This window comes from Stigmatopora argus, chromosome 4 (assembly GCF_051989625.1).
Source record: "Stigmatopora argus isolate UIUO_Sarg chromosome 4, RoL_Sarg_1.0, whole genome shotgun sequence".
NCBI lineage: Eukaryota > Metazoa > Chordata > Actinopteri > Syngnathiformes > Syngnathidae > Stigmatopora > Stigmatopora argus.
In genome coordinates, this window is record NC_135390.1 from 9,006,130 (window position 1) to 9,026,442 (window position 20,313).

At 38.7% G+C, this 20,313-nt stretch overlaps 3 protein-coding genes across 8 annotated transcripts; all 3 read right to left on the reverse strand.

Annotated features, from left to right (window-relative positions):
- Nucleotides 1-1,012: 1,012 nt before the first annotated feature.
- Nucleotides 1,013-12,116, reverse strand: pals2a (protein associated with LIN7 2, MAGUK p55 family member a). Of its 6 annotated transcripts, XM_077598411.1 has the most exons (15): nucleotides 11,875-12,116; nucleotides 9,931-10,022; nucleotides 9,512-9,584; nucleotides 9,268-9,388; nucleotides 8,710-8,828; nucleotides 8,227-8,379; nucleotides 6,958-7,107; nucleotides 6,023-6,250; nucleotides 4,051-4,182; nucleotides 3,846-3,948; nucleotides 3,699-3,770; nucleotides 3,448-3,609; nucleotides 2,858-3,060; nucleotides 2,673-2,801; nucleotides 1,013-1,881 (listed from the first exon to the last, which is right to left on the reverse strand). In XM_077598411.1, the coding sequence occupies exons 3-15, from the start codon at nucleotides 9,515-9,517 to the stop codon at nucleotides 1,705-1,707; spliced, it is 1,755 nt and encodes a 584-aa protein (XP_077454537.1). In that variant the 5' UTR covers nucleotides 9,518-9,584; nucleotides 9,931-10,022; nucleotides 11,875-12,116; the 3' UTR covers nucleotides 1,013-1,704. The 6 variants fall into 6 exon arrangements, with proteins under 6 accessions (XP_077454537.1, XP_077454536.1, XP_077454539.1 ...); XM_077598410.1 differs by lacking the exon at nucleotides 9,931-10,022; XM_077598413.1 differs by lacking the exons at nucleotides 8,227-8,379; nucleotides 8,710-8,828; nucleotides 9,268-9,388; ... (1 more) ...; nucleotides 9,931-10,022; nucleotides 11,875-12,116 and adding an exon at nucleotides 7,767-7,868.
- Nucleotides 12,117-13,154: 1,038 nt separating this feature from the next.
- LOC144073073 (peptide YY-like) lies at nucleotides 13,155-15,508 on the reverse strand. Its single transcript, XM_077598610.1, has 4 exons — nucleotides 14,751-15,508; nucleotides 14,449-14,623; nucleotides 14,271-14,360; nucleotides 13,155-13,521 (listed from the first exon to the last, which is right to left on the reverse strand). Exons 2-4 carry the CDS (start codon nucleotides 14,607-14,609, stop codon nucleotides 13,497-13,499), a joined length of 276 nt encoding a protein of 91 aa, XP_077454736.1. The 5' UTR covers nucleotides 14,610-14,623; nucleotides 14,751-15,508; the 3' UTR covers nucleotides 13,155-13,496.
- A 2,311-nt stretch (nucleotides 15,509-17,819) lies between these two features.
- malsu1 (mitochondrial assembly of ribosomal large subunit 1) lies at nucleotides 17,820-20,239 on the reverse strand. Its single transcript, XM_077599638.1, has 4 exons — nucleotides 19,860-20,239; nucleotides 18,930-19,105; nucleotides 18,774-18,855; nucleotides 17,820-18,143 (listed from the first exon to the last, which is right to left on the reverse strand). The coding sequence occupies exons 1-4, from the start codon at nucleotides 20,170-20,172 to the stop codon at nucleotides 17,989-17,991; spliced, it is 726 nt and encodes a 241-aa protein (XP_077455764.1). The 5' UTR covers nucleotides 20,173-20,239; the 3' UTR covers nucleotides 17,820-17,988.
- Between the last annotated feature and the right edge of the window lie 74 nt (nucleotides 20,240-20,313).

Here is a 20,313-nt window from a genome sequence, read left to right on the forward strand (position 1 = left end):
TTACTGGCCTAAGTGCATTTTTATCACGCCACCGGGAGATTTTTTAGGAATCAATTGAGCCAAAAACGCCAACAAATGTGTTAGTTTAATGCCAGGTTGAACACACCGTCAATAATTTAAGTTTGGGCTGTGTGCTCCATGTGGCTAGTTATCTTAGCATTAGCGTCACGCCGATTTAAAAAGTATGTTGTCTGTTTTCTCTCCATTATTGAGTCGTGTAGAAAGACTTTTAATCTAATCAAACAAAGCCGAGACATCAATGGACAGTTTGCTGGCTAAAGGCTCACTCAAAAATGACACCCAGAGGCACGACTTAGTTCCTGATGTGTTGTATGTAATGATAGTTTTAAATACGAGTGCTAAACACCCGTTTCCAATTGGCAATTGTTCTGTTTTCACAATAAATCATTTCTACAAAAATTAAAAGCCAACTTTCTCCTAGTTGTTTACGTCAGTCTGTATATTTAATCACCTTGTCCGGAAAATAGCATGGAGCACTCACTTATTTTCATTCATTCTTTATTTTGATTGTTTATTAAATTTCATGTAAGGTTTCTGTTTCCTGTAATAATTGTTTGGCAACTCCCAAATAGGAAGACAAGATGCAGCCCTTCATGCCTGCCCAGAACACTCATCCTTGAGGTTACAGGAGAGCAGACTTTGCCAGATCAAGGTAAAACGAGTTCCAAAAAAGAAACCACCGAAACCTATCTATTGAATCTCCAGTCTTTATTAATGATGTTCTGCTTTTTTATTTGCATCCATCAGGCCCATGTCCTGGTGATGTTCCTCACAGGTTGCCCACTTAAAGGTGATGCTTCTCTGCACTTTGGAGAATGCTGGCAGGCTTCTGGTAGGTTAATATATTTGTTTATTGTAGAATATACATCCAAATTAAGCAAAAGCTTAAAACATATTATGAATTATATCACCATTGTGAAGTTTCACTGAGCATAAGTTGCATTTTTTTTCCTCTCTTAGGTTAAAAAAACAGGAGTCAGTAGTAGTTAGATTTAAAAAAAAAACATTTATTTAACATTTGAAAATACATCTCTGAAATAAAAGTAAAACAACTTGGTTTTTAAGTCAGTAAATATGTTTGGCAGTTTACATCAGATCACATCAAGAGGGACATCTTATTGAGGCACAGCACCCTGTTTATTCAAACGATCTTTTTTTTTAAGTCAAATGTAGCACCATGAGGTGAAAACAAACAACGTTCACATTTATGTGACCTGTGCTTGGCGTAGTAAGGGAAATGTATGGACACTGCAGTTTCTTTGTTCCATTAGATCCTCCATCGGAATTTCCACTTAACTTGAAACGGAGAAAAAAGCAGCCTCATTAAGTGGTGCTAACGACTAAAAGTAGAACTACAAAAAGTGGCAAAATGAGATGAGTAAACGCAAACACCGACGTGAGGTATCATTCAAAAGCAAGCCCTCCATTTTCTTAGTAGAATAAATAGACCACTTTCATACAAATGTGACATTAAATAACGTGTTAAATTGTTTTCTAGCCAAAACACTGTCACGAAATGACTCCCAATGGATATGATGACTGTGTTGATAGTTTGCTAATAAATAAGTACACTTCCCGTGCGCTGTGACTTGCATAGTGTGCAGTGCGGCATCCCGTTTCACGTGGCAGGCGCAGCAGCTCCGGACGAGCAGGGTCAAGTCCGATCAAAGGGGGTGCGCAACATCAGTAGACCCAACTGACCGGAACCCACTGTGGCTCTATGAGTAGTCTCTCTACAGCCTCCTGCAGCTGGTCGAACGCCTTGTCCAGGTTGTCGTTGTAAATGGTCAAGTCGAAAAAGTGGCTGTAGGCGCGGCGGATTCTGCCGCTCTCCTCCACTGTCTTCTTTAAATCGTTCTCCTGTGGACAGAAATCATTTGGCTTTTCCCAGAAAAGAATCTTCAATACAGCCTAAATTCTGTTGCATTTCTCACTTGTAGCACTAAACTGAAGCAGTCCCTTAAACATTGACTCTTTGTTATTTCCAACCAATGTAGAAAACTGGATTTCAGTATTTTGTTTTACATTAATTAATGTGTAGAAAAAAACAATATAATCTGATAGATATCTTGGTTGTGATTTTCTTGACTTTTTATGCAGTAAATGGACTTTCTCTAATTTATGAAGTTTGTTTCAGTAGTGTGTAAATATAGTATATACACAATGGTGTTGTCAAGCGATTAACCATTTTAATTGCGATTAGTGACATGCAGTCCATAGCTAACTTACGATGAATCCACTTTTCTCATGTTCCTAATACAAAAATTATTTATTTTACAATATTTTTATAGCTCAGGATTATTTTGTTGCTGGTAGTCCCTAACTCTTTCACTCCCACTAACATTCAAATCCATTTTGACTGGGAAAATAATCATGTTTTACTGCCATGGACGGTCTACTTTATCATTAGATCGCTGCCAGCCCCCCTGTCAAATTGGATTGGACATCTATTGCCGTCAATGGTAACCAGTGAGTTAATACTTGGGGAAAAAATAAACTTGATCTTTTTAACAAATTAAGATCCTCTCTTTAACACATGAAAGTGGAAGGATTTCAAGTTGATTTCAATTTTCTGAAAAGTGGCCCTTGGAGAAAAAAGTTTGGACACCGAGGGTCTAGCCTAGCGGGTGCACCAGGCTTGATAAACTCACTGTAAGTAGTTTGGTTGTAAGGCCGGCATCCACTACAGCCCTGTGCATATCTCTCAAGGTGTCCAGCTCAGGAGCGGCGATGAAGACCACAAAGGGCATGAACTCAGCAGTTTTTAGCACTTTCAAGGCCTAAACACAATCAGGTAAGCATCAGAACATGGCATCAAATGGAGCCGGGCGCTCACCTGAGGGTTGACGTCCAGGATGCAGGTGCGGCCGGCCGCCACCACCTCGTGGATGGAGTCGATCTTGGTACCGTAGAGGTTTCCGTCGTACTCGCCGTGCTCCAAGAAGCGACCGTCCTTGATGTCCTGCTCCATCTGATGTCGCGTCACAAAACAGTAGTTCTGGCCGTCTCGCTCTTCTTCTCTTGGACTGCGTGATGTGACTGAAAGGACAAAATATGGAAAACATTGGATGCTGGCCCTCGAACACTGGACTTTGGCACCCCTGGTCTAGATGTTTGGGCTTAAGTGTGAGAAAAAAAACACTTGTCAGACCAAGATGTAAATCTTCTAAGTATTATTTATTCATTCATTCATTTTCTGAACCACTCCTCACTAGAGTCGTGGGGGGTGTTGAAGCCTATCCCAGCTGACTAAGGGCCCGAGGTGGAGGACACCCTGAATTGAACCCAGCACCCCCCGCAACCCTAGTGAGGATAAAGCGGTTCAGAAAATTAGGTGAGATGAGAGAATTCTCTTAACAAAAGTTAAAAATAGAAATATAGCTCTCTTGTCCACAGCGATTTGTTCACCGACTGAGAATTACTCACAGGGCACGGTGGTTCCATATCGCAGGGGGTTTATGATGATGAGTCTGTTCTTCAGGCTCCGCCTCCCGACACCCTGGGCACCAATCAGAACCAGCGTTTTCCTCTGGAAAGGCGGCATCTTGGCCACCTCTTCGTAGATCTGCAGCTCGTAGCGGTCAAACTCTGAGGATTTCAACACAAGCACAAGTGTTTCCACAATTCCTCCTCTAGTGTCTGAAAAGATTTTGAAGGGAAAGGTGGAGCGGGCGTACCTGCATTCTTTGTCATGAGATACATCATTTTCTTCTTCTTCTTCTTTACTGAGAGGTTTCCACAGAGCATGCCTTGGTACGCACAAAATTCATCAGTGGTTTTTTGGGCTGCGTGCCCACTTTGACATGCCAGCTGGTGATACTCACTTTTATCCGACAGATTCCAGTCCTTTCTCACAAATGCTTTTCTCTTCTCTTCTAAAAACTGACTGGGGATCAGGCCGGTGACTCCGCCCACAACGCTGCATGCCTGCAAGGCAAGGGAAAAAAGTCACACAATTTTTCGCCTCCTGTAAAATAGAAATTGAACACCACACGGTAGTTGGCCATTGAGCAAAGCGTGTCAACTCACCTGCCACCAGTTGGGGTCCTCCTTGTTAACAATGTGCAGGATGTCCCCCTTAGAGAAGGCAAGCCCCGCCTCTTTACAAGGAATCACGTTATCTGAGGCTGGGTTATAGTTAAAATGTGGCTTCAGATAAACCTGTCAAGAAATGACAGTCACATCTCAATGTATTACTACAACACAGAGCATGGAGCTGTAGTTGTTTCAGTCATTTACCGTATTTTCTCACATTTTGTTTAGCGTTTTAGCCGTTTATCTTTTCTGTATTTTGAAATAAATGACTGCATCGGCGGCATTGTGTTGCGTTTTGGCATTTTGTCTTTGTTACCTTGCAGTTACGAAACTGCAAGGTAACAAAGACGAAACGCTATAACAAGTAATGCCATGTCAAGTCTAATTTGTGCGCATATAAGCCGTACCTTTGACCCAGTCTTTTTTTTTTACAAATACGACGTATATGCGAGAAAATAGGGTAATTCCGAATGTGAAATGGAGTGACAGTAACACCCTTATGATACATAAGTGCCCAGGGAACTGAATTCAAATAACACATTAAATTGGTACCTCTACTTTATCAAAATTAATTGGTTCCAGAAGGTTTCAGAACTTGGACTTTTGTTAGTAAAAACCATATTTTACATTGAATTAGTATAATTCCTTCCACGGTCTTTAAAACAAATACCCCTAAATTCTTTAAAAAATATAAAAGCATACCATTATTTATGTAATATGTATGGAAATCTATGTATGGAAGCAGATATTATAAATAAAGTTTAAACGTCCTCATTGGTAGATGAATTTTGACTCTTCCCTAGCAAGAAGGTCACATGTCTTGTCCACAGCTGCTGTACTGTCACTGTAAGCGTAAGAGAGGTTACAGCTCAGATAGTGTTTTGGGGGCTATTTATAGACGCTCCACTGGGCTGATTTTACTCTGGTTTGGTATTCTGAGATCGCACACTTCAGAGAATTCTCTTTCCTATCAATAATCAAGAGGTTCTTACCAACATCTCTACATACAAAATATTCAGGTTACGCCTAAATGAGAAAATTTGATCTCAGAATCCACACCAGGTGAGACTTAACACCATCACTGGCCTATTTAAGCCACCCAGAGCCTGACCACCTCACTTGATCGTCTTGAGCATTTTTTTCCGCCAGTACTTTCCCACGTTACCTCTTATTCTCCTTGGCTGATCTATGACTTCTTGTTTTTGCCATAGGACCACGTCTACGCCCACGCCTCTTGCACCTTCGCCACGGATTTCCCCACAGATCTTACGGCTCTTGACATCCACGCCACGTTCATCGACCTCCCAACGCTGCTTCCCTCATACCTTCACTCTGCCCTGGTACATTTTTAATAAAAAGAAACTCCCACGACCATCGTGCTTCTCTTTGTTTTTGAAGGTCTTACATACCGGTCAACCTATGCCGATAACTGCCCTTATAAATGATTATGATTCCCCTTACAAACCCCCCAAAAACCTTACAAACACCGTACGACTCGTACGGGTTCCAAACTGGTCCTCAAGGGCCGCAGTAGGGTGCTGGTTTTCATTCCAACCAATGAAGAGGATACAAATTTGATTTCTTAAAACTGTGATCAGTTGATTACAGTCAGGTGCTGATTGCTTCAAAAGCATTCTCCTTGGTTTAACAGTACATGCTGGATCAGTTGGAACACAAACCTGCATCCACTGCAAGCCTATGTGGAATAGTTTGGACACCACTGGTTTAGAGGTATTGGGAACCTTGGAACAGTTAAAGTTATGAAACCACTTCTGGAACAAATTAATTTTGTAAGTAGTGGTACCACTGTATAAATGAATCCCCAGGGGATAGAGGAGAGGGAGCTTTCCCACAAAAAAAAAATCACAAATGTTCAGGTTTTAGTTTGGTCATCTTTTGGCATCTTAGTGGATATAAAAAGATTTTTTTTGTGAATAGCCGGGAGAAACTACATGAGTTTCCTCACCTGTGGAAGGGCAGGTGAGTCTTTGTAGCTTGGCAGCACCTTGAGGGTGACACTACCACTGCAGTCTCTCAGCAGCTCCTGCAGTCGCTGCGGGTCGCCGCTCACCTGGCAGCCGTTCACCTCACGGATGATGTCCCCAGTGTTCAGCATGCCCTGGCGGTCAATGGAGCTGTCGTGAAGGATCCGCGCGATCACCATCTCCCCTCGCTCCACGCGGAAGGTCACCCCCTGAAAGAATTGCTTTGTTATCACGCCGCCACACGTCATAAATCACACAACGGGTAGACCTTATGGACAAAGTCATTTAGGTCGTGCAGATGGTGGATAAAGACGGATGTGTGACATACATTGGATATGAAATGTTAACATACACAAGTTCAATGCCAGGTTTTAATTATATAAAAGTGTCAAAATAACAATAAGAAAAACTATCCATCATTATTTCCATAATGGTAGCATAATATATCACAAGACATCAATTGCTGTAGTTTGTAATTTTTTTAAACTAAAAACACCCATTAACTGCAATAGATGCCAAATCCATTTTGCTTTGGACTGTTGACAGCCAGTCAGTCAAAATGGATTCCACACTTATTGCCGTCATTGACAGGGATGACAGGGAAAAGCCGAGAGTCACTTCTTGATTTCAGTCAGTTCCAACATGTGAAAGAATTTTAATATTATTTTAGAACACTTACAACATAATTTAATTATGATTCCTGGGAAAGTTCGCCAAATTCAAGGATGTCAAATAATTGGTCAGACACACTATCAAGCTTAGGTAGTAAAGGTAAGATTTTTGAGACTACTAAAGACATTCGGCTAAAAAGTTGAGCCTTAGTTTCAGTGTACACAGTTTACATCTAGTTGTAAAATTTGCTCGCCCCCCAGGTGAGAAGCAATCATTAGTGCTGTAGGACGGATTGTTTTCTTACCAGTGGTTCTCCAGCTTTCTTCTGAATGCCAATCATTCTAATGGCGTCAGCGGGTATTAGACAACTCGCTAAGGTGGCGGTGCAGTTTACAGTGTCATTGGGTATCTCATAGCACTTGGTAGCCACTTGGTCATGAGCCTCAATCAAAGACTACAGAGAAAAAAAGTCACAATATTAGTTTTCCCAGTTGCGCAAATTGTAATGCTAACACCCACAATCCACTCTAAAAGGGTTTGTAACTGAGAATTAAAGCTACAAAATGAAAGTAATGAATGACTGATACTTGACTATCCTAAAACTATACAAATAAAATGAAGTTATGGTTGATTTGACTAGACAGATAGAAACAACAACGTGGTGAACTTCTGTTATTAGAAAGGACAGTTTGCCCCTAAAAAGAAAAGCTTCTTAACAAATATTTCCAACATGGTGCCTGAAAAGTAAAAGGTTACCAATCCCTACACTACAATACACAAATAACATCCCACCAAATACACGTAGCCTGAGTTATCCTCACTAATATCAAACAAGATCCCTGTAGGTGTGTATATCCAACGTCTTCAATACACCTCTTGAAACCGGATTAACGTGTAGTCTTGAATGCAGACAACAGGACAAGAAAGTTATATTTAATCTATTTAATAGCAATCTCCATAACAAATCATGTCGCATGGTCCAAAACCATGTCGCTATCAGCAGGTGGTTTCATCCGACTGCCGTTAACTGAGCCACACCTATTAAAGCCGAGAACAGGTCACATGACCAGCCTGACGTCAAGAATTCTTAACAATAAAAATGTTTTATCTCACTTGTCTGCACCCACACTTCCAAGTCAATGAACTCCAAAGGCAACTATGCTGTGAAATTATCATAGTCACCCCAACTAAATGATCAAACATAAAAAATTAAAGGAAATATATACCAAACAACACACCAATAAGGAACATGACCCAATCAATCCCTGATTGGCTCCTACAATCCCAATTTATGTTCTTACCCCAGAAACCCCCACAACATTGGTCAGACTACAACATGCATCAGCAACACCAAAAGATTTACTGAGACTGGAGATGATACAGTCCTTGTACCCAATCATTACGCACATTAACCTATGTCTGCCATTAGTCCATTTAAAACACTGCCCTCCTCCTGACTAACACAGCTAATGAGGGGTGGAAAATGGGAGCAAAGTACCAATTGGAATAAAATAGTTCTGACAAGCTAAGAAAACAAGGTATGATTATTATCTGGCCAAGGAGGGAAACCCACCTTAAAATGAGGCTCCTGAAGGATTTGGGAGAGCTCGGCAGTAGCAGCATCTTTATTCGGGAGCTTGCCGAGAGATTCCAAGATCTCGGCAACTAGTTGAACGTTTTCATTATGCACCGCTTCTAACTTGACCTCCTCGAGCCGCTCTTGGGCCTGTCAACACCGACACAGAATGTACACGTTGTCTGTTAGTCACAAACATCTGTAGAATTTTTCCAATAATATTTTGTCATCTATGTACTGTTTGTTTTTTTAGATGAATTTTCAACAAATGTTTTCTTTCGTTCTACCAGGGCCGAAAGCCGTCCACTTTGTAGTACATTTTAGACTCTTACATGTACCATATGTGTGTGTGTGCTTTGCTTTTTGGTCACTTTAATAGGGAGGGAACACAGGAGACATTATGAAAATGAAGAAACTCCAAAGCATGGTTCTTCAACTTGGAGTACAATAGTAGCTACAGGATGGCCCATTTTTTTGTACCTTAGCAAGGGAGCGGACGATGCGGCTCTCCATAATGCCACGAAGGAAGATAAGGTCAATGTCTTTCGCAACTGAGCCTGTGGGCAGGTCTTTCAGGTTGTCCAGAACCTGCTGCATGGCTTGAGAGGCAAAATGAATAGAACATGAAGAACATGGCAAATGAAAATACTGAGATTAAAAGAGCAGACCAATCTGGGACGGTCAATCAATGGGCTCCCTAATATATTTTCACGCAGATAGTCACAGTAACATTCTTGCCCCAATGTATCTACCAAAGCACACGCAAAGCTCTGCTACTGAATAAAAGCCTTGTAAAATGCAGGAATCAGTCAGTAGTTTCAAAATGGAAATTGTGCGAAATGGCTTTCAACACATATAGAAGGGATGATCACAAAATTAGATAAGTGGACAAATATTGTAAGGTATTGCGAAGAAATCCAAAACACTCAGAATGTCATTTAGTAATTTTTCCCTTGTGCAACAGGGCCAACTGTAAAATCTTCAAAACAACAACAGCAAAATAATTCATGATTCATGTCCCACAGGTCCTTAGCTTACCTGAGCCTGACTTTGCATTGGCCACGGTCATGTTGCGTCCTCTTCGGTTTTGGTCAAAGCCTCTTTGCACAGTCAAATTCCGACCAATGGCCCGCCTACAGAGACTATGGCGACTGCAGGGCTAAAGACAATGCAGGAAAAGCACTCAACATTCTGGCTGCAGTTGGACATCATGAAAGACCAAAGTGTGAACAAGCACAAGTATGAACTTGTGTAAACGAGAAAAATATGTGATAAAACTCACCCGCATACATTGTTCAAATCATCTGTGCAACACTCCAATATGGACACTTGTGTCTCCTAAGGGCATCTGGAATCTGTAGATCATGGGAGGATAGAATTACAACAGGCTAAATAGGAATCTGTTAACGTAATATTGTTTTCAGATAACTATAGCCTAAAAAACAACATAACTGCCCGTCGATGGTCAAAGAGAGAAAAAAAAATCATATATGAGTCGCTCTGGAGTATTAGTCGCAGGCCCAGCCAAACTATGAAAAAAAAGTGTGACATAATGTGGAAAACACGGTAACTGAGTGTGTTTGTATGGCTTTGTTTTTACGTTCTGTGACCTCCTTTAAATCGTGTCTATTTGGTTGTGTTTAATCATTAAATAACAAGTAAACATGATTATTTGGTTATTCATTTATTTATTTTGCAAACCGCTTATCCTCTCAAGGGTCGCGGAAGGTTCTGGAGCCAATCCCAGCCAACTACGAGCACCAGGCAGGGGACATCCTGCAACGGTGGCCAGCCTGTCACAGGGCACAAAGAGATGAACAACCATTTATAATCATACCTATGGGAAATTTAGAATGTGCATCCAGCTTAGCGTGCATATTTTAGGGATGTGGGAGGAAACCCACGCAAGCCAGGGGAGATCAAGCAAATTCCACATAGGGAGGAACCACCTGGGATCAAACCCCCGATCCCAGAACTGTGAGGCCGACGTGCTAACCGCTTGTCCACTGGTCCACACATTATTTGGTTAATCACCAGTAAATACGGATTTTTTTGCCTTCAAAATAAAATTTTACCTGATTCATCTGTAGATTTATCAATAGAATAATATATTTGTTTAGTGTTCAATCGTTACAGCCCAGGAATCATATTTGTATGTTTATTGTAATAACATGAATGAATGTTGCTTGTATTTAGGGAAATTAGAGAAGTCCACTAAATTAGTTTTAGCCTCCAAATGTAATACTTAAATAGGAAATAACACTATAAACATCAGAATATGGTCTTCTTCATCTTGGATGATAAAACTGCCAAATGTTAGGAATTAAGACCTTGAAAATACAGTGTGTTAATTCTTTGCAGTCATAAAAACGATACAACAGACAGCAGGCCCTATTTAATACGCTACACAGCAGAACTATCTGGAACTCAGCTTCCTCATTCCAAAGTAAAAGGATATGTTTATAAATGGGAAGTTAGGAGTAACTGTATGAGGTGTTACACTCCTCTTTGGGGAGGCAGTCTAGATAAGGAAGAGAAACACAGCGCATACCATAAAGAGAAATTTCCTGGTAGTTACACACAACATTGAGGGTGACTAATTTCTAGGGTAAACAATGTCTATAAACAATGAACTATCAAAATAGGCATTCATTTGATAATCAATTAGATCACAATAAGTCAAGTTGTCGGGAGGGGTCACATAAGCAACTAAATGGTGCAACATTTGGAGAAATTGTGTGGGAACCGCACTGTTTATGGCTTTTTGGTTTAAAAAAAATGGGAACATGTAAAAAAATAAAAAAAGTTTATTTTTTTGTAATGTGTTGAAATTGGGATGAGATTAGTTGTGAATATCAGATGAAAGTTTAAATGAAATGAATACTGATTTGTTTGATCGATGAAAAAAACCTTTTTTTCGTCTGCAGGTGAATTTCTGGCCATTTAGAATCTTAAAGTAAACAATAAATGGCATCAAATGATCCCTTCCAACTCTCCATGTTAAATACATTTGTCGTCTTTCGCCGTCAATGGCAGCGAATGAGTTAACGCGGATTTTGACAGAAAAAAAAGATATTCTAACCTCGACATACATGTAGCTACATTTACCAGCCTCTTTATTTATTACACACGTATCTATATCACTACTCATGTACTATAGCGTGAACATTTTTGCCACGTCTGAAAACAGCTGCCCAGAGCTCAAATGTACGCCCGTATTGTGTTACTGTTGTCACTTTTCACACAATTTACAACGCCGTGTAGCGTGACATGAGCTAAAGTCACTGCGGGCCATCGATTAGGACTTAATTCCTTATTTTTTCCTTTTTTTCTTGTTTTTCGTTCTCATTAACGACGCCTAATAAAACGTTTGCCACAATTTGAATTGGCAAACACGGCAGCATGTTAGCGTAGCTAGCAAGCGCTCACGTGTTTATTCATTCGGCTCAATTTGATATCATAAATCATGACCGGGCTGTAAATCAACCACCCGCGTTCATTTCTATAAAAACCACAGCGTGTGCATGTATAAATGTCAATAATAGTCATTTATAATGAGCCGGGCAGAGCACAAGGCACGTTTGAGTGTACTAGGAGCTAGCATGAGGTTGCTAAGGTGACTCGAGTTTTAAAGCGTGTTATTACCTGCTGTGTTCACGGGAGTCCGCTCATGCGTTCTGAATGACTCGCAGCCAAAATGTCCATTTTTGCCGAGTTATGGCACACGAGTTGGCGTTAGTTTTAATGCTCGGCGTGGAGCCAGGATGCTGCGCCCCTTCTTTTTTCCTCCTCCTCTTAACTCGCACAAAGCTTCTCTGTGGAGCACCTCATGCGGATTTCAAAGTTGAGGAGAACGCCGTCGCTCGTATTTGTTCAAAACTATTCCTTCCGACGACTAGTAGACACTTCAAATAAAGTTTTCAGGTTCAATTTGCCAAAATATTGCGACTAGTACTTCTACATAATGTAATAATCGATTTAAATATCGATGTTGACTACTCATGTATACTTATTTATTGATTGTTTATTTATAATCATTTGTTATTATTATTTATTTATTATTGTTATTTATTGATGGACTAGTACGCACTTCAAATAAAGTTTTTTTGATTCAATTTGTTTTAATATTGATACCACTTCTACATAATGGAACCTTCGATGTAAATATTGATGTTGACTAATCATATATTTATTTAATAATTATTATTTAATTATTTCTGTTATTTGTTGATTATGTAGTTTATTATTTGTTAATTATTTGTTTGTTTGTTGTTGTTATTTGTGCACTTCGTTGTGAAGCTTTAAATATCATTAAACTTATAAATTATATACTTGTATAATGAAAATAAAAGCATTCAATTCAATTAGCATGACAATGTGCTGAATTCTGAATAAATAATTTACTACAACGACACTGCGTGACTCAAAACACAAGCAGGTTGACATTTGAGTTGAATTATTTCACATTTATTTAGAGAAAATACAACCATAGACAAAGAAAAGTGCTTCTCCACCTTGAAATATAGTGATGAACAACAAAAACGAGCAATATATATTACTTTTAGTCCACTTTTAGGCGTAGATGTATATTAAATATTATTGTATCCCATGTTAAAATATGCAATTTCAACATTTGAACTGTATTTCAATATAGAAAAAGCCATATTTCGCTGGTATCTTTTGTACACGAACATTAAACCGTACTCAAATAAAACAAAAAAATAGCACACGTAAGAGCAATTTAAATACAACATAACAAACCATTAATCGCAAAACATTAGTACCACGCTAAGCAACAAAATGAACACTATTGGGCATTGTTATTAAAACATAAACATGAGTAAGTAGGGTTTCAATAGGTTTGTGTTGTTTATAATAATAATAATAATAATAATAATCGGACATAGGCCCTGTCGTCATTATCAGAGAAACTACCACAAATTCGTTCATTTTCAATATGACCAATGTGATCAAATCTATTAGTTTATCACGGGAGCGGTTAAATGCATCGGAGAGAGATTGAAATATATTGATCATAAGCATTTGACAAGAAAAGCCAAATAATGAAGTACCAAAATATCCTTGTACCGCAATTCACCACTAGAGGGTGTTGCTTAAAAGGGGACTCTGCATGTAAGACAACCAGAAAATGTGGATAAACATCTCAAATATATTTTTTTAGAAACACAATATACACTATATCATGCAACACAAGTTAGAATTGATGGGCAAGCCAAAATTAGCCATTTTAAACAACTCCAGGATCATCACCACATTGGAAGCTCATCATACCTGCAACACAACAAAAATAGGAGTCTTTAGCTTAAGTAGAAAAATAGGAATTTATAAAAATAATCATTAAAAAATGTCAAGTAAACTGTTATAAATAAATAAAAATACCAAGAGAAAAAATATGTTAAATTCACAACGTTTGAAATTACTTATTCTAAATTGTAGGGAACCTATGGCTCGGTAGCCAGATGTGGCTCTTTTCATGGGTGCATATGGCTCTCCACTAACCTGTGAGGTAAAATATGGAAATCACTGGTGAGAGAGATAAGTCGCGAACGCACTAATAGGAGCGTGATTGTGGCGTTGACACTACCACCACTTTAATCATAATTTTGTTTTTTATTAATCTTCTGCATGCATGAATATCATTGATACTGATTTCTTAGCAACAGCATAACAATGTTGTCAAAATAATTCAGAGCCTTTTTGTACTCTAAAAGTGGTGAAATGACAAAAAAAATCACACACTTTCATGTATTTTTACTTTTCAATTCTGAGAATGCCTATCAAGAAATAATATTAGAACATATGATTTTTTATGGCTCTCTCTCTCTGTCAAAAAGGTTCCCGACCCCTGATCTAAGAAATAATATTTGGGGGACTGGGAATAAACCATAATAGCAAGAGGGTTCATTATACTTGCTTTAAAGATAAATGAATGAAAATAACCAAGGTAAAACATCACAATTATCATCCAAAGAAATTATACTGCATGCAAAATGATACAAATGGTTTTTGATAGAACCTACCTGACAAAACTAGACCCAGGGATAGTCTCTGCGCTCTCTTTTACAAGCACATCAGAAAACACTGTGTCTGGACTGTCTCTTTTTCCATACCTGTGTAAAAAAAAACAAAAAAAAACAGGCAACAAGTCAATACTGCATTTGTCAACAATGATTACAACACTGCTTCCGAATCAATTACCTCTGCCTTGTAATGAGATTGATGTAGTGTCTGAGAGCAGAGTAGTATTTTGCCATCTCCTCGGGGGGTGCTCCTTCTTTAGGGCTGACAGGCTTGCGTGGATAGGCATCAATGCCAGAGTGAACACAAGCCAGCAGTAGGAGAACCACGACCAGCGACATCCCAGCAAAGAATCCTGGATCACGCAAGGGAAAACAGAAACTTTACAATCATAAAAAGCTGTAATAGTCCAATATCCATTCAAAAAAGCACACAATTTCTTAACCCAAAAGCAGAAAAAGTGATCATCCTCAAGTACGTACGTCGTTGAAGGTTGAAAACTGTGATGTTCAGTGACTTCTACTGTTTTCCAAGCTCTTCTGCTGGATTGTGTGCGCTACTAAGCGTTTTATACAGGGTGTGTCTGAAGGGGGAGGCAGGCAAATTATGTTCACTTTAACAACCCTCTTGAGAAACAGTCACCGCCTCATTCAATTAGTAATCTCTGCCATTAGCACATATGTCAGTCTTTTGTGACTTCACAACTGAATTCATGCGTAAGACCTTTTGGAGCATTTCTCATTGCACAAAATGTCATTTTTGAATCACATTTCTAATTTCAGCCAAAGCCTGACGCCATAAATTTTGCATACAAAGTCATGCAAACTCCATTGTTGTGTGTATGAGTACAACAATATGCATTATTTGGATATATTTTTACATCAATAAATCAGAGAAGATTGCCACTCCATTTTTGGACAAAGGGATGTTTGTAAATGCACACAGAATTAAAAAAAATTGGATATCCTTAATCTCAAGACACATACTATTGAAGACCAAACCTAACGTGACCGCAAATAAGTAAAAGCATCTTTAATAAAGACAGTCAAGCTCCAGACCTTCATTGATGGAAAAGGATCATTGTCCAAGAAATGAAACCTTTCTCCAAATATACATCTAAACCTATGAAAATGGGTGTTTTTTAATTTATCGACTGCACTTAGCCATATTGCAGTAGAACATTTATTGTTTGAAGCTTGCTCTATCTTGTCTGTATTACATTATTTCATAAACATTTCACACAATTTCAAGACAAGAAAACCCACACAAGCCCGGAGAAATCATGCAAACTCCACATAGCAAGGTCAAGACCTGGTATCGAAAACCTCGACCTCAGAACTGTGAGGAAGACACACTAACCACTCGCCCACCCAGTTGCCCCAAATATTACAATGATGACTATAATTAATTTTGTAAGAACATCAAGGACACTTTGAAGTGATTTCGATCCCTCATATAAAAATATTAAAATATGTCTAAATGCTTTTGTACCTCACTGTATCCTCCATTCAATAGAAAATGGAGATATCCAACAGGCTACTAAGTGCATTAGAGTGCAGGGGAGTCCACTTGCGCATTAAAGGATCAATAATGCTCGTAGATTCTAGCAAATGTTGTCTTTTATTGCGCGATTTGCTTCCAAGCAGCCAGCGTCCATTACGACATTAATCTTCAATTAATTGCACAAACACTCACAGGCTACCATACGACAATTGATTTCAAATTACAGCCTTTAAATATTGAATGACTAAATGAATGGGGAGACCCAATCTTTGTATGTAATGTTGGCACAAAGTAGGGAGGTATGTTTGCATAAATGAGATCACATTTCGCTCTACTGACAAAAGCAGTCTGCATACAAAGACTACAAACAGACATTAACCCAAATGATTTCAATAAAAGTAAATTGAATTGGAAAATAAAATTTGTCTGAATAACCATTGAATCCACATTGCAGTTTGAATCACTTGTGAACAATGGCACTGCAACTTAAAAAAAAAAACCTTTTGGGGAGGTGAAATAGCACACATTGCTCCTAAATCGTACAAAATCGGTCCCACCACAAATGTTTGAGGTGTCGGTAATGGAGGTCTGCAAAGCTTTCAATCCCTAAATGACAAGGCCACTTTAACACAACTACTTTGTCAGAATGAGAAGAACATTACGGTGGATTCGTGGAACAGACAATGTCTTTGTAGGAAATGTGCAAAAATAACTCTGCTATTTCCCTCTTTTACATTAAAATAAACACAATAGTTGTACATTTGCATACGCAATCCTGATAAATGGAGTGAAAAGCAGTTCAAACTTTGTGTGACGTCAACAGAATCTGCAAATGCAACCCCGACATAAAAGAAAGTTTTGTTAGTGATGCAAATTACGCCACTGTATGCAAACAATATAACCGCCAAAACTATGGCATGCTGCAAAACGCCTCGTTGCCATGTGAATGTCTCTTTGTGGGATGCAAATTGATTTTTCTAACCACCAAAGCCTTTTATCCCATATATTACTGCGGCTTGAGCATGTATACACACACAGAAGTCAATCACAAGGCAGGTAGATATAAATGACCATTCCCACGTCACTGAGTAGCAAGTGAACCCATGCTGTCATTACCAACGTCAAGCAAGTGAACAGCTACATCATTATCATTAGCGACTCGCTATGTTTGAGCTTTAGACATTTTCAGGAGAGTAATGAGCTTTGGCAGCTTATTTTTTGTCTACGGGATGTAAACCCAATGGTCATTTATAGGAATGACTGTACAAAAGACGTCATAAAAGCCACAGTAGTACAATGGTTGGTTGTTTTTTGGGTTGCCCAGGACTGTTATCCTCCATTCTTTATGTCACATTTTGATTGGTGGTGCACATTAGTTATTTTTATCTGCACATCATCTATTATGAATAAATAAAGAAGGCAAAAAGTGTGGTTCTGCTCATTAATTCATTATTTAGGCATTTTGCTAATGTCCTGTGTGACTCACAGGGGGTCAATGAAACAGAACGGTTACTTGGAGGGCCACAAATCTCCCCCACTCTTCATTACAAAAATAAAGTCGTGCTGGTATTTCTTTGAAAAGTTAAACCTCATCAAATGCTTTAACTGCAGAAAAATAAATACATTGCTGATCCATTTTAAAGCTTTGTTTCAGACCTTGGCGCAGGGTTTAAATTTTGTAGTAGCTATATTTTCTCTGCAGCATTTGGACATCAGCAGAGACTGCAAATTACATTAACCAAACAGGGGATGTCATAGAGCTGGTTGTCCAGTGACCAAAGGATCACGGTTTGAATCCTGGCTCTGTACTATTGAACTGCTTTTTTTAAAAATAGCTGACATTTAGTGATCCAGTTTACGGCATTAGACATCCAATCAAATTGGAATGGGCATTACTGGTGTTAATTTAAAACATGCATTTTCTGATAAAATTTCCACACAAAAGAGTGGTTTCCTCTATTTTCTCTACCACTTATCCAAATTAATGTTCACTCAAGCTCTCTCAATTAAGGCCACAAGGACAAGAAAGCTCTACAACAATGTGTGTAAAAAAACAATTCATGTTTTTTGAATTGCCAAAACCAATTGACAGGCAATTTTTCACCAAACTTTTCAGCATACTTGCAAATGAAAACCCAAGAAATACTACCTAATATAAGAGAGGTATCCAGAAACTCAGTTGCACGATCATAATAATGATTTTGAGTAAGTATTTTGTCATTTCACTTCTTCTAGGTCATAAATGAAATCTTCTGGTAGTTTTTCATCAGGAATTCTGCCAAGCTGCTCATCATGGGAGCGCAGGGTCCACAGTTTCTCCAGTTCATACACTTCTCTTATTTCTGGAAGCATGAAGTGAACAATGATTTTGCCTGTGGGACATAAACCAAATGAGACAATTTACACCGGCAAGAGGAACTGCCCCAGTAATATCTCTACTTCCAAATTACGAAAAAAAGTAAATGCATTTCCTTATCCGTTATTTCATTTTGAATTTCCCTTATTAAGCATTTGAAAAGTGTACAAATGCAACGTGGCACATATTTTCTCTCTCACACACACAAATAGGGCACACGTAAAAGTCTAAAATGTACTGCAATGTGGACGACTTTCGGCCCCGGTATTACGGGCTCTTGCCACCATCTGGCGTAAAAGCACGGGTATTACATCTATAATGGCCATGGAGGGAGATATTTCAGTGGCGCAGGGCACATTTTCATATGCTTTGTTTATTTTAAGACATTAATGAATCATTTCCTTATAATTTTCTCTCTTGTTTGTGTGTTTCCTCACATCTTTCATACAAAATTGGGACACTTTGACCAATTTTAAAGGGTTTAGTTGGTAGTTGTGTGAGAACCGTAGAACGAATTAGAGAATTTACATATAAAGTACACCACTACTTACAAAATTTTCAAGTTACAAAAAAAGTTCTGGAACCAATTAATTTCGTAAGTAGAGGTACGACTGTACTTTATATTAAAAAAAAATCTTTGACATACCAAAATCAATACACATCCAGTCTTCGGAATTCTTTCCTTCAATCCTAACATGGGCATCGTGTTCTTTCCTCAGAAATTTGTACTAAAAGAAAAAGAGAATATTGTTATTGATATCAGCTCCCTAGTGAGAGAATAAAATAATTGCAGCCCACTTACTACTTTGACAGCATAAAGTGCCATCGCGCGTAGGTGTCTCGGTGATACGCCACTGACAACAATGAAGTGCTCCGCGTATTTGATGTGCTCGGGTACTTTTATAACGCAGATGTCTCCTGCGTTTTCCTGACGAAGGAGCGTCACCAGCACTTCCAGGTTCCACGTTTCTGTGGATCCTGAAATAAAAGCTATGTTTGAGGACAAACAAACAATCTCACCAGGCACTTAGTGCACGTGGTTAAGGAATATAATTCAAGGACACACAAAAGTGTCGCAAAAGTCTAGTTGTCTAATCTTGGCGGATCCACACAAAAGAGGGCAGAATTTTGCGCATTATGTAACTGAAAAAAATGTTAGGTTCTTCACAGATGTACTTATATTTATTGAATTAAATGCACTTATTGTCCATTTAGAAGTATAAGATTTAAAGCCTCACCACGAAGCGTACAATAACAACAAACAGACAAATAATCAATAATTAATACCTATAACACATTATATAATATGTACATATGTGATAAAAATATATATTATAAAACATATAAGTAACAAAAAATAAGTAGTCATGTCGGCGATATTTAAAAACTATTTCTTCATACCAATTCGATGAATTCTATCAATATTGCAATTCTGAAATGTAGTTGAGGCTGAAATAAAATACGTACATCCTTCACTACGCAATCATGACCTCAAACTACTTTTTAATGGTTTCCTAAAGTATGCAATTGATGAAAATGGTAAAAACTAGGGAAACTGACACCATCCATATTGCAACCACTAAAATTTGAGTACTATAATCGCTTTTGCAACACTCCTTCAATTTCTACAATCTGTGCAATGAAGAAAATTAACATTTTTTAAAACGCCTCGCAGGATCAAATTACACCCCTCGGCGGATATAATGAAATCAAATGGAACGTTATAACTCACTTTGGCTCGGGTGACGCTCGTCATTAGAGTCGTCGTCCATCTCCCGTGATTCATGCTGAAGAACGTCAGTCTTTGTCAGTAAATGACTTCGCCCGATGTCCATTTCGGAAAAGCATCTTCTCGTGGAGGCCAGACGAGCAGATTCCTGCTGCATAAGCGGCCATGAGGTTAAGTTACTTGTCAAATGTCGACAAATTAAACGGCTACGACAAGGAACTTTGGCGGTCGAGCAAAGGCTTGACAAAACATCGCCCTTTTTTACTAAAACTCTACTTGTGCATAACAATGGATTAACGCGCTTCAAAATATTCATAATTCAATTTTGTACACAGACAACCTTCTGGCGTCTATCTAATAAACACGGAAGTCAAATTTGTTATTAGATTTTGATTGGTTGCCACTTCTTTCTTGTTTGCTGTAATGCACGATAAAGAAGCACTTGTCGCCCCCTATC

Bases quoted from the DNA above. Each gene is read 5' to 3' on its own strand.
- pals2a (XM_077598410.1), bottom strand. The intron at 7,108-8,226 runs GTGGGTTTCCCT...TTTTCTCTGTAG, and splicing joins TTCAGGAGCCTCATTTTAAG to TCTTTGATTGAGGCTCATGA. The intron at 3,771-3,845 runs GTGAGTATCACC...GTGCGTACCAAG, and splicing joins CTGGAATCTGTCGGATAAAA to GCATGCTCTGTGGAAACCTC.
- LOC144073073 (XM_077598610.1), bottom strand. From the start codon at position 14,609: ATGTCGCTGGTCGTGGTTCTCCTACTGCTGGCTTGTGTTCACTCTGGC. The intron at 14,361-14,448 runs GTAATTGATTCG...TTTTTTACACAG, and splicing joins AATCTCATTACAAGGCAGAG to GTATGGAAAAAGAGACAGTC. The intron at 13,522-14,270 runs GTAGGTTCTATC...GTTGTGTTGCAG, and splicing joins CCTGGGTCTAGTTTTGTCAG to GTATGATGAGCTTCCAATGT.
- malsu1 (XM_077599638.1), bottom strand. From the start codon at position 20,172: ATGAATATTTTGAAGCGCGTTAATCCATTGTTATGCACAAGTAGAGTT. The intron at 18,856-18,929 runs GTAAGTGGGCTG...TTTTTCTTTTAG, and splicing joins CACTTTATGCTGTCAAAGTA to TACAAATTTCTGAGGAAAGA. The intron at 18,144-18,773 runs GTATGTCAAAGA...TATGTCCCACAG, and splicing joins CTGGATGTGTATTGATTTTG to GCAAAATCATTGTTCACTTC.